Source organism: Heliconius melpomene, chromosome 12 (assembly GCF_056956725.1).
Source record: "Heliconius melpomene rosina isolate 202511_hmr_F chromosome 12, ASM5695672v1, whole genome shotgun sequence".
Taxonomy (NCBI): Eukaryota; Metazoa; Arthropoda; class Insecta; order Lepidoptera; family Nymphalidae; genus Heliconius; species Heliconius melpomene.
This window is the reverse complement of record NC_140400.1, coordinates 9,360,822-9,373,309: the sequence shown is the minus strand read 5'-3', so window position 1 is coordinate 9,373,309 and position 12,488 is coordinate 9,360,822. Positions and strand designations below refer to the sequence as shown.

General features: G+C 29.9%; 1 protein-coding gene across 1 annotated transcript in view; it reads left to right on the top strand.

Annotated features, from left to right (window-relative positions):
- The first annotated feature begins 2,760 nt into the window (after nucleotides 1-2,760).
- The window catches only part of LOC146533789 (BMP and activin membrane-bound inhibitor homolog), a 67,539-nt gene continuing 57,811 nt past the window's right edge, over nucleotides 2,761-12,488 (top strand). Inside the window, exon 1 of the mRNA XM_085194923.1 lies at nucleotides 2,761-3,065. Coding sequence (XP_085051049.1) covers nucleotides 2,960-3,065 — 106 coding nt within the window. The 5' untranslated portion in view covers nucleotides 2,761-2,959. The remainder of the gene's footprint in view (nucleotides 3,066-12,488) is intronic.

The window sequence follows — 12,488 nt, the reverse complement described above, 5'->3', positions numbered from 1 at the left end:
CCCGCACACAGTAGGGTAGACAGAGGGAACCTAGTGATAAGACAATCCGTTCCCCACTTTCTGCCAAATTCTGGAGGCATTGCGTGTTGAGTGTCAGAATTCAACGCCGCGCTTTTGTCTCAACACCAGAGCGAAGAAATGGAAATATAAACGTAAATAAATAAGAAATTAAAATATTAATAAATAATAATTCATTCCCTCGAGTGGGGATCGAATCCACAGCCGCTGCGTCACAGTCTCACCCTTGCGCCACGACGACCTCAAACATACGACCAAAAAGTTTTTAAAATTTCCCTCACTTATTACATACAGATTATACTTCAATAAAAAATGTAAACTAGCAATTAACAGAGAAATAAATGAAGAGTTCCACATCGATTTAGCTCACGATCAGCTATCCCAAGAAACTGATCAACTTAATGAAAGCAATCGGTAACCAATTAACAAAAACCCCACCGACTTTGAAGAATGCAATAAATCCTACCGTTTACGTATTCTGTATGTGTTCTGACCGAGAAGGAGTCATTAAACGTTATTATGATGCAGACAGATGGACGACCATGGCTTGGAAATTAATTTTAGGAAAATGTTTTTTAGGTAGCGATTGTATAAAATAAAATTTATCAGACTTTTGGTGGCCAAGGGGCGCGGGTTCACATCCCGCTGCGTTAAACTTTATACGGTTCCTTAAATAAGTAAAAATTTGCAGATAAGTTATAACAATAAAATTTTAAAGTAGATTAATTTTTCTTTCATATTATTATCTATCTTAGTGCTTAGTTATAATTTCTATATTAGTGCTAATGTCACGACTGAAATTTAAGGAAGATTAAAAAGTAACAAATGTATTTACTATAGGAATGGAAACTTGAATATTATTTAAAAAAATTATATAAACATACAATACAATTAAAAGCTAGCAAAAATATACCAACCTCTTGTCACCCTACGACGCTATGGTCCAGAGTCCAGACGCATACCCCTAACAAAGATTTCGTGCGACGAATGCCTTTGTTTTTTACCCCCCGCCCCGTTGCACTCCATGGCATCGTATCGGCTCGCTTTCCAAATCGATTGTTTGCTTTTTAAACTTTAGCTCGATACTTTTAAATACTATCACTGAATTCTAACCATATAAAGCAATTGTTTTTAATTTATTTATTCAATACGCCTCATTAATATGTTTTTGTTTTGTTCTGTCAATTAGACAGATAATCTCTTTTTTTTTTTAAATAATAACATGTCTTGGTATTAAATAAACATACCTACTCAAATGAATCTGTAACTATCTTATCTTTTTCATTTTAATCTTCTCTGACCTTTGTCTTTTATAATCTATATTACAATAATAATACCCAATTTTACAGATCAAAGTGCTATTTTTTAATCCCAATTACATATAAAAATAAGAAATGGAGCGATATTTCTTATTTTTATAATTTTACTTCTCTCCATCAATTATATATGTGGTATTTAAATAAATTTAAAGTGCATGGTTACAAATAAATATTCATCTATTTGCTTATTTATTTAACCACAGCAAAGTAATTAGTTTTAAAAAGCTTTATCGTCATTCTATACAGCCGTTAACAAGAAACGGACTTCAGATAATAGATGTACAATAATAAGAATGAATCTGTGGTGGCCAAAGCACTCTAGTTTTATCGATGATTTTTTAGGGAGCAGTAACGTATTTAATATATCGATATTATTAATAGTAATGATTTGTTAGTATATATTTAAAGTGTAACTGTTTATTCCATAAAATAATTACATTAGCAGAGGAAATATATGTATAAATATATGTATTTTACACAGTGAGAAAATACAGTGGCAGATATGATTAAATTTGATATTAATGTCGAAGAAGAGTAGAGTCTACTCTTCAACTTATTTTATCGTTCTTTTTAAGAAAACTTAAAAAAACATTAGATATGACACAAAAATATAACATACAAATAAAAACATATATGCTGCTTGCATAAATTTTAATTATAAACAATCAATAAATAATAAATTGCGATATTCTTTTATCGATATTAGCCACTATCGATACGGTAATCAAGTAGAAGCGCCAACACAAACAAAAAAGTCAACAAAAAGAATGCACCTCAAAATGCCTGGCGCTTCACCAATTTTTAATTCTATTCACAAACTAAGGCAATCTAAATACAACTTTATTATAAAAGTAACAAAGCTTAAAATTAAGTATACGCTTCATTATAGCATTACCTAGACCGTTTTTAGTGATGTATGTTAAAGATTACATTTAGATAAATTGTTTATTTAAGATAAATACATTTAAATACAGTTTTTTTTAATACGGTAAGATATATCAATTACTTTTAAATAATTATGAAGGTAATTGTTTTTTTTATATTTTTATATCAGTAATGTATAATAATGAAGTAAATACGTTCGTCTTTTATACATATATGATATATATTTAAAACCTGAAAAAAAATCTGCTGTCTTAACACAAATTCTATGTTTGAACTATAATGTATAAAAAAACAATATTTAACACAATATTTATTAGAAATCGTTATGTTAAAGAAATAAAACTTATTAACAAAAGTTAAAAAACACTTATATTTTATAGATATAGAATATAATATACTTTTCATATTTACGAAAGCTCATCGACAACCAAAAACAACCCTAAGCTCTTGCAATTCCGTTTCACTCTTCACGCATGCTACCCGTCTCTCTCACACACGCGTGACGCATCGTATGGCGCACGCGGCAGCGTCCGCCATTAATATTTTAGTTGTCTTCCAACCACGTTGAGCTATGGATGTATTTCACATTTCCTAAATACAATGCACGCGTGCTTACAAATATAAAAACAATATTGAATTTATATCACCGGTGGATTATTAGTGACCGTGATGGAACTGTGATAGAGTGATAGTGAAACTGTTGTGTTATTTTAGTGGCGAATAGATTTTAATTTACGATGGCCGTGGTTAATTTTAGCGTATGTTTAGTTCTCGTTCTGTACCAGCTCTCGACTGTTTTCAGTGATGAAGCATCCTCAGAATCATCAGATCTTGGATTTATTGGTAAGAATATATGGATATATTACTTAAAAATGTTAAGTGATTAAAAGAAGTTATACCGCTATTATTTAATTTATTGTTAATTCTTTTAAGAACTCAAAATGTTAAATAATATTATTTCGTTTATTGTTTAGTGTTTAGCATTTTACATGACAATAGCGACGACTTCATTAGAATATTCATGAAATTGTTTCAAAAAAGCGCGGTTAAGGTCAATGGTACTAACAGGGAACAGATATTTATGTTATTTATTGAAACTATGATATATATACTAGTTTCTGTTCAGCTTTCTCAAAGTAATTACTTTCAGAAACATATGTGTTAAAAAATATTTATTATATCAACTTAAGTTATCAACTGTTATTCAACTTAGATATTAACCATTTTACTTTAATAAAGCAACTAATATAAAAAAAAACGTATAAATATTAAGTAAACGTTTAAATTTATTGTATTAATAGGACGCTTACTTTTTTAATATGAAGATAAATTCTATCAATTTACATTTATAACATAAATAACATGAACCTACAAAAAACTTTTACCTTTAAAACCATAAAGTGATTAAATAAACTATGGAAATATGTAAATTAATGGTAAAAAAATACACATTACAGATAAAAATAAATGGTAGCCAGACCGTCATTAGAATACATTACCAATTATATTCGTATAAAATTACATAAAAAAAGAAGTTATAACATTTATAAGAAACACGATTATGTGATAAGGCGTTCGCGGAGCGTGTAAAAAGTTGTGAGGTCGCGCCTTATCACTGGAGGTCACCCGAATCTGGTCTTTGCTTAATCAAGTTTTATTACTTTATTTTGTTCAAAGTTGACTTTTGATTTCTTATAATTGTGATATTTAAATTGTTATTATTACTTCAATACTTTTAAATTGGTTGGTACTTTTAAATTATATAATTTATATGGGCAAGATTAATAGTTAGATTCTTCTTTATAGTAATAAAATATATGTTTTATAGATTTTTACATCTTTGTAATTATTAAACTGATCTTTTAAATATGATAATCATATGTAAGCAACTTTAAAATACTTTAGTTTTATCATATTTCGCATTCTTGTGATTATTAACAGTAAGTTGATTTTTTTTTATTTTTTTAAGAATTTAACTCTGCGCTTTCTTAAAACTACTTAGTTGACCAAGTTAATGTGTCAGCTTTACGCTTATATACTCATTTTAGCTTATCAAATTTATATAATACAGGCATTTTATGTTAAATCTATTAACAGTTATTAATATTTAAATAGGTTTGGCAAAAAGATATACAGTTTCCATTATAAACTAATAGGCGTATTTGTTCGCAAAATACCTATGTATTGAAAAGCAGTTACTTGCATTACATGAAAGAAAATTTGGAAAATTTAATGTTAATTCATATTAATTCTTAGTAAAATAAGTACAGCCACGTATTTCTCCTTAACAAATGCCTATACCTGCCTACCTTCTACGAAATTATTTACGAATGCAAAATCAACTCGAGTATTGATCGATATAATGACGTATTACAATCGATAATGTATCGAAGCGATCTGATAAGAAGCAGACTTGGCGCCTTGCCGTCACTATCACCTTTTACATCAAAATCCAATTTCTAAGGGAAAGTGATATTATGAAACAAAAGAAAGTTTATTTCGTTGATTGTAGGCATTTTATATTATATTTGTTAATATAATATCAAAAGGAGATTACAGCAAAAAATAGGATTGCATGTTATTCTCGAGTGACAAAATTAATTGAGGCCAGTCGTAGCGCAGTTGCTCAACATGCAATACCTTCAGAATTCGGTGGAAAATGGCAGCGGAGTGTCTTAACACTGGGCTCCCCCTGCCTACCCCGCTACACGTGTATAGTGTAAGCTGAGACAACTCATAATCTATCAATTTAAGAGTTCCGTGCTATAAGCCATATCTTTATCATAATATTTTCGATTCCCTGCAATAAAACCAACGATATAAACGTATATGAGTAAGAGAAACAAAAGTGACAATTACAAAATACTTTAATTTGGTTAATGCCTTTTAATAAAATAAATAAATTAGCCATTTAAAAAGAAATAGCAACTACCAAGGAAAGCCTTTAATGACATTAGATTGTTTCGACTCATTAAGTAATGAAATGTGGTGATAAGATTATTTCAAGTCATTCACCTTTATACAATTATTTATAATTCATATACATAATTAATATATATTTACCAATATACATAAATAAAAAAATAATTGATAAGTAGTTAAAATCGTTTCTTAAAAGTTTTGTATTGAAATGAATTCTAAATAGAAGAGATTCTCCTGCCATGGATTGCCAATCTCATCCCAGCCTCCCAAAAGGAACAAACAAGAGCACAATACAAAAAAGCAACCCAAAATCTCTATTACCATTGAATAAGGCAGGGAAATAACTTAAACAAAGTATAGCTAGCTAGCCATATCAAACAAAATTAGCCTCTATTTTTGAGGATTAAAGTGCATTGTTAATTGTTTTTTTAGTTTTAACTAAAATACCATGTGGGCGACACGCGCCGGGAGTCGGGCGCCAGTGACGTCATGGGATTCCTACAATGAATTACCCATTCCTTAAATAATGGTTAAAGAGGGAATCCATGATTTGTCAAATTTATCTTATAAAAATAATAATTAAATAGCCAATTAAACTTTTTTATTTAATTAATCGAACCCACTGCCCAAAAGGTCTCAAATAACAAAAAAAACCACTACTACCTTAATCATAGTTATCGTCTATATAAATAAATATAATATTGCAACTAAAATGTTCATTCCAGAAATTATCAGTAAACGGCGTATAATAAATCATTGAGGGAACGTACGCGATACGCGTTCACGCAAATTAAGCTGTTGAAGATTTATTAAACCGATGCCACCACCACACCAGCTTATACAATTAATATTTATTTAAGAAGTAATATTTTATTAGAATAGTTAGAATAGTTTTAAAAGTAGGTTATTTATAATTGTGTTGGCGCTAGAAATATAATTTGCGGTAACGTGTTTTGATTATTTGATATACCTAGTTGTCTTTAATTTTAATATTTTATTTTGTTTAGTTTCGCATTTTTCTCGGATATAATAGGATAAGTATGAAGAAAGCTCTATTTATTCTTGCATTAAATTATGAGAGAAATATAGGTAAAAAAATTTTAATCAATTTTTTTGCTTCACGCTCTATCTCGCATATAGCAGGGTTGGTAGAGATTGGTACAGCTATTTTCTTTAAGCAATAGCGTGTTAAATGACAAAACTCAACGCCACCCTTTGTCTTGTTAGCAGAGCGCAAAAGTGATAATAATTTTTAATATTAACATTGGTCCGTGTAAAACTCGAACTCACAACTATTATATGAAATGTAAAATACCATCCACTATACCACGATGGTTTAAAATTAATTATTATTAATTATTATTGTCAACAAATGACGAAATAGTCCTGCAACAAAAAGATTCCACACAATGTGCTAACGGTCCGCGACGTATGCGTCTACGCAGGCGTCTCCTTTCACCTAACAATGATAATATTAAACTATATTTTGCACATTTTACTGTGAATTCATGACAAAAGTAAATACAAGCTTAACTTTATATTACGTGGCATTATTTATTTAAATTTGCGTTTTTTTATATAGATAGTGTGTTTCGCTCGTGGCTTTCCTTTTGTAGTTGTGCTGAATTTTCTAATTAAAAAAAAAATGCTCTAATTGTTTAATATTAATTTAGTATATTAAATTAGTAAATGTTAATTTATGTGTAAAAATTTCGATTCATAAACGTGCATTCCGGCTTCGCTACTTTCAAGATACTTTCGATCGCAGGTCCAGTTAAGCCTCCTAGCCTAGGACTATCCAAAAAAAAAACTTAAAAATTGAGCTAGCAGTTCCTTAGATTAGCGTGTTCGCAAACATTTAACCAACAAACTCTTCTGCTCTATAATATTAATATAACTAAATAGGCAAATATTGTAATAATACCTACTTAATAATATTAAGCAATAAATAAATTTTATATTATGCTAAACAGCTAGAAATAGTGTTAAATTACAAATAAAAATAACAAACCTGAATTCAATTCAACAAAACAAGTAAGTGCAAACAACTTAAAATGCAGGAATTTAAAAACTTATTTATGAGCACTTAACTCTTTATTTATCTAGATTCTAGACTAAGTAGACTAACCAGTTCATCAACTTTTGACGATAATGCTTTCAAGATAATTTATTTAAGAAATCAAATTTCAATTTTATTTATTTAAACAATCTTTATATTTTAAATACTACATCCATGCCAGGAGTTTTTTCCGTTTATTTAAAGGAAGACCTAGTGTAGAAACGTCGCTCTCCGCTTTCCGTCTAGATTTTGAGAAGAGTTCCATGGCGGCGTTCAACGCAGTGAAATGCGGAAAATATATTCGAATCGAATTTAACTTCATTATTCAAGCAGTTTTCTTTCAGAGACTAAAATAATCAACTCTAGTCCAGTAGAAAGTTGATATAGCCTACACAATAATGTGAAACTTGTTATAGCACATTGTTATATCAGTTTTCTTTCCCCTCATTAATCGTATCTAGTCTATATCATAGATGGTACACGTTAGTACATGTACAATGCTTATCAGTAAAGCAGAATTGAAAATTTTTGCTTTTCTCTGTGTTCTCTTTCTTTATAATATTTTATTGACAAATGCATGAATATATAAAAAAAAATCAAAACTGCTTTCATTTTACCTACCTACCACCTAATTCAGTTATTGTATTCTAAATAACAGTCGCCAACGTAATTTTTTTAATACCCGAACATAGAAATACCTATTTATTAAGAATTTAAGTACATATTTTTCATTTGCAATGTATTTCACATTATTAGGACACAAGATTAAACTTACAAGTACTTGTCTGGTGACGTGTATTGTTTTTCCTAATTTGTCATATATATAATACAATGAGATAACTATGAGATAAAACTATAAATTATATCATTTGAGTCGCACGATAAAAAGCAGTAAACTTAGATAAGGGAAAGTTGTAGCTTTCGCGGAATCCAAATACATATCGTGTGATAACTATATATGTTAGTTATAAGCCTTAAACGATATGGTTGTGAGTTCGATTCCATATTAGGGGAATAAATGATTTTCATTTCCTCGGTCTACGTTTCACTCAGCGCGTGACGTTCAGTTCTATAGAAGCTAAAAAAACTGTATTTTTTGTTATACTCGTGTATTTATAGATTCGTACGAAATCTTTTTAAAAGTTATTCCTTAGTAATATTAACATTAAGAAAAGTTTACTTAAATTTTATTAGTTTTAAAAAATATTTTTGCCATCACGCTAAAAACAACAAAAAAAAGGTTGGAAGAAAAAGAAAAAGTATGCGCATTTAAATTATGCTCTTGAGATCAATATAAAAGGTAGTGATGTGTCACAACCTCCCCTCTATTCACGTCGCCAAGTAAATAAGCTATAAAAAAATAAAACTAATCATGATGAATTAAACAAAACGCCGATTCGTCACCCCTAATTTTGGGAACCACTAAAGTGGTCTTAACTCATTGAAGGGGGGAACTTAACGGTTGTCTGGCGCCAAATTACTAGACCTGGCGCCAAAAATCCTCTGCAACGTCCTGTATTTAGTTAATTCCCACCCTTAATACCTATAATTTAAAGCTTATTTTTCATAAAAGCAAGCAAGGAATGGGAATTCGGAGGGATAATTGTTCGGCGTCGTAATGTCGATGCATTTGTGGAGGGTGAACGGTTGTACACCTGCTTTTGACATATGCGATAATTGTGCGGCCAAATGCGAAGGTTATTAATGTGCGTTTAACACGATTAGCCTTTTGGTCTTTATGTCAGTATACTGAACTTTAATAAAAAAACTAATTAGTGATTAAAATTGAACATGTAAGTAGTTTAACTGTGTTAACGTTGCCCTTTAAAACCAGTCATTAAAATAAAATATAAATAAAAAAAAGTAATAAACGTACTTACTAATGAATTATCACATTCAAAATATAAAACATTATCTAAATTAAACACTTACCATATATTTATTGCCAATTAAAAAAATATAAACTGATACATGAAACTATAGTAAGGGCAGCGTTGCAGACGACAGTTGCACCTAGCTTCCGGTAATAGCCGGAAGCACGGCGCCACCGGCGCCTGCGACTCTCTTACCGACCGAGTACCGGCATTCACGCTCGAACCGCGAAACAGGGCGGACGTAACGCGTCGCTGCACCCGCAATTAATAGCCCACGCAAACTAATTACTCGAGCCGTAATGTTTAGAAAACGCTACGATGACTTCACAATTGGCGTTTGTGCTTATAACAATATGTTTTGAGACTACGTTTACAAATTACTGGAATTATATAAAATACTTTATACTCGTATACAAACATCGCACTTTATATTCTACTATTATATGCAATGATATGAAGAAAATTATTATCATTACATGTATTCTTATCTACATAAATATGAAAATTGTAGCTAATTTCCACCTTTAGGTTCCAACAAAAAAGCAAAAATAATGAAAAGTTAAAGAAAATATGAATAATTATAAATAATCTAGTCTAGAACATCTAACGCTCTGTTCGTCCAATGAATAGGCCCCGCAAACTAATTGCTCACGCCATAACGTTTAGAAAATGCAACAATGACTTCGCGATCGGCGCATAAGTATCTATTCACGTAATTAAAGTGAAACTCTCGTGGTAATTCTGGATTGAATCATTTAAATTTACGCTACACTGGCTAGCTGGTAATAATTGTTTTAGAAAGCCATATAATTCATTGTTTGCTTATGTTAGCATTTTTTAGACGCACACACATAAATATAACCAGAATTCTAATTTCTTCACTTGAAAACGAATTTGCTTATTGAAAACGAAACTAAATTTAACTATTTGGATATAAACATCTTGCAATTGTTCTACACTACGAATTACAACTATACCTACGATAGTTTATTAAAATACACAAAAGACATACCAAAGTGAAAAAACAATTGTTAAAGCTAAGGATACCTTGCCAAGAACTACAGTATGCAAACTTAGTACTCGAGCTGGGCAAAGGTCTTGCAAATAGAGCATTAATCCAACTCACGCGTCTCTATGCACTTGCTAATGTACGATATGTATGCGTGGAGCGACTTCGCTTGTCGAAGGTGACTGTAGCTGCTTACTACACGATTATACCCTCGTTATATTATATTGGCGTTTGTTTGCCTTTATATTTCCTTTTGTTTTTGCTTTTTGTTAGGAAAAACAGTTCAAGTTTCAATGACTTTAGTTTTTTAAGTTTATTGATAATAAATGGTCGAGTTTTCAATAAGAAATATGATATATTGAACTATATAAATACTTTTTATATGTAATTATAGAGCTACCACATAAAACAAAAGCAAATATATGAATGAAATGAATTTCATTCCGCACATTATTGCAGAAGTGCTAGTTTTTTGTACGACAGCGTAGGCGACGTTATGAATAAATGAGTATATCCTATAAATATGTAGACGTTTCATAGTTACAAAGAGTACCATTCATACATTCATGATTGAAAAAATTGTGGAGCAACGAGATGTGTTTCATAAATTATTTATTAAGGGGTTGTTTATTGAGCAGCTATAGTAGGTGTATTTACTTGAAAATACACTAAATATTAATGTCACAACTACAAGAATATAACGTTCAAATAAATCATTTTTTTCTACTAAAATCAATATAAAACACATTTTTTTTGACTAAAAATAAAATACCTGCAAAACGTCGTTAACCAAACAATCATATGTACACACAAGTTATGCAAAACAGTCTCTCCTTAAATAACCGGACCTACGATGGCGAAAGAATCCATTACGAATTCAAATTGAGTTCCATCGTTGTACTTGGCTAGATTATGCCTCAATCGATATTCAAAAATCTGAGGCGTTCACAGACTTGATAACTACGCATTACCATCAGATATTAGAGGTAGAGCCTACTGTGTAATAAAATTCTATGAACAACCATAGTTTCAAGGTGTTCTTCTTTATTGTTTATGTTAAAAACACTACTAAAAAAGTTATTGTTACAAATGAACAAAGAAAAATTTCGGTAGATTAATAAAAATCAGATTCTTCTTTACAAATGTCTACTAAATCCATGCTTACGAATAAACTTTTAATATAATAATTAATAAATTACACTAAACAACATTAATTCTTCCATTTAATTTATTTTAATTAATTCTATATAATATACCGTTAACTCACAGAGTTATCCATTAGAATATGTTCACAACTAATTATTTAAGTTGTAATTTCTGTCAACTGTCACGGTCACCTCGTTATGTATTGCACAAACTTCCTTATTTCATCGACAGTCACTTGGGTGGTCGGACACCTCTTCAAACGGTACATTAAGTTTGGTTTAACTGTTTCCTTCGAGTTGTAGTTAATTTTACAAATTATGAAAGTTAAAAATTGTCTAATTACTGCTTACAAAGACTGTAGGTTTGAATTCACATGATGAATGACTTTTGAAATAGTAGATGTTAGCGTTTTCTCGACTCTATAAAATTTAATTGGCAGAAAGTAAAGTGGCGTAAATACTTTTACTCTTAACATGTGCAAGAAATTGAGGAAAGGAATAGTTTTATGTGATAGTAACTATTTTTTCATAGATAATTTGGAGAGAGTTTGTAGGTTTATCTGTAAATAAAAATGTTCTAATGAAGTGGTTCTCGTAAGATCCTATTAAGGTCTGCCGAGTAAAAAATAGTCTCAAATTTTTAATTGCTATTAAATTTACAAAGAAAAAACTTGAAAGATAAGTATTAGTACTTTCTCAATCTACCCGCGGAAATGAAGTATCGCTACAGTTTATTGTTCAACTTCGCGGGTGGTCCCATCGATGAGAGCAATTACGCGACTCACCTTGATGTTGTAGAGTAATTATTTTGTTGATTAAACTTTCATGGAAACAAGAAAACAAGAATTAAGTGAGTCGATTGTATTTCATTAGCATTAAACAGATGCTTAAGACAGATTATATTGCAACTGGGCGTAGATAACAAATCTATAAACTTAAGTTATCATTAAATAATTTATTTAAATTTCGATTCATTTTAATCAAAAGAAACTAACGTAAAGTAGCTTACTTAGTTATAGTAAAGTTATTCTAAAATATAAAACCATAATCAATAAAATTAAGTTTTTAAATAACGCTTTCGAATAGACAAATAGGAATGCTAAGCTATTTTTATGATTCAACAAATTAAAATATAAATGTCGTTTTAAAATCAAACATTTTATTAAGAAACTTCTAATAATAAATAATTTGATAGTCGCTATAATTAAATGATCAAATACTTAGAAATAATTTACATTAAGTAGCAAATTATAAATT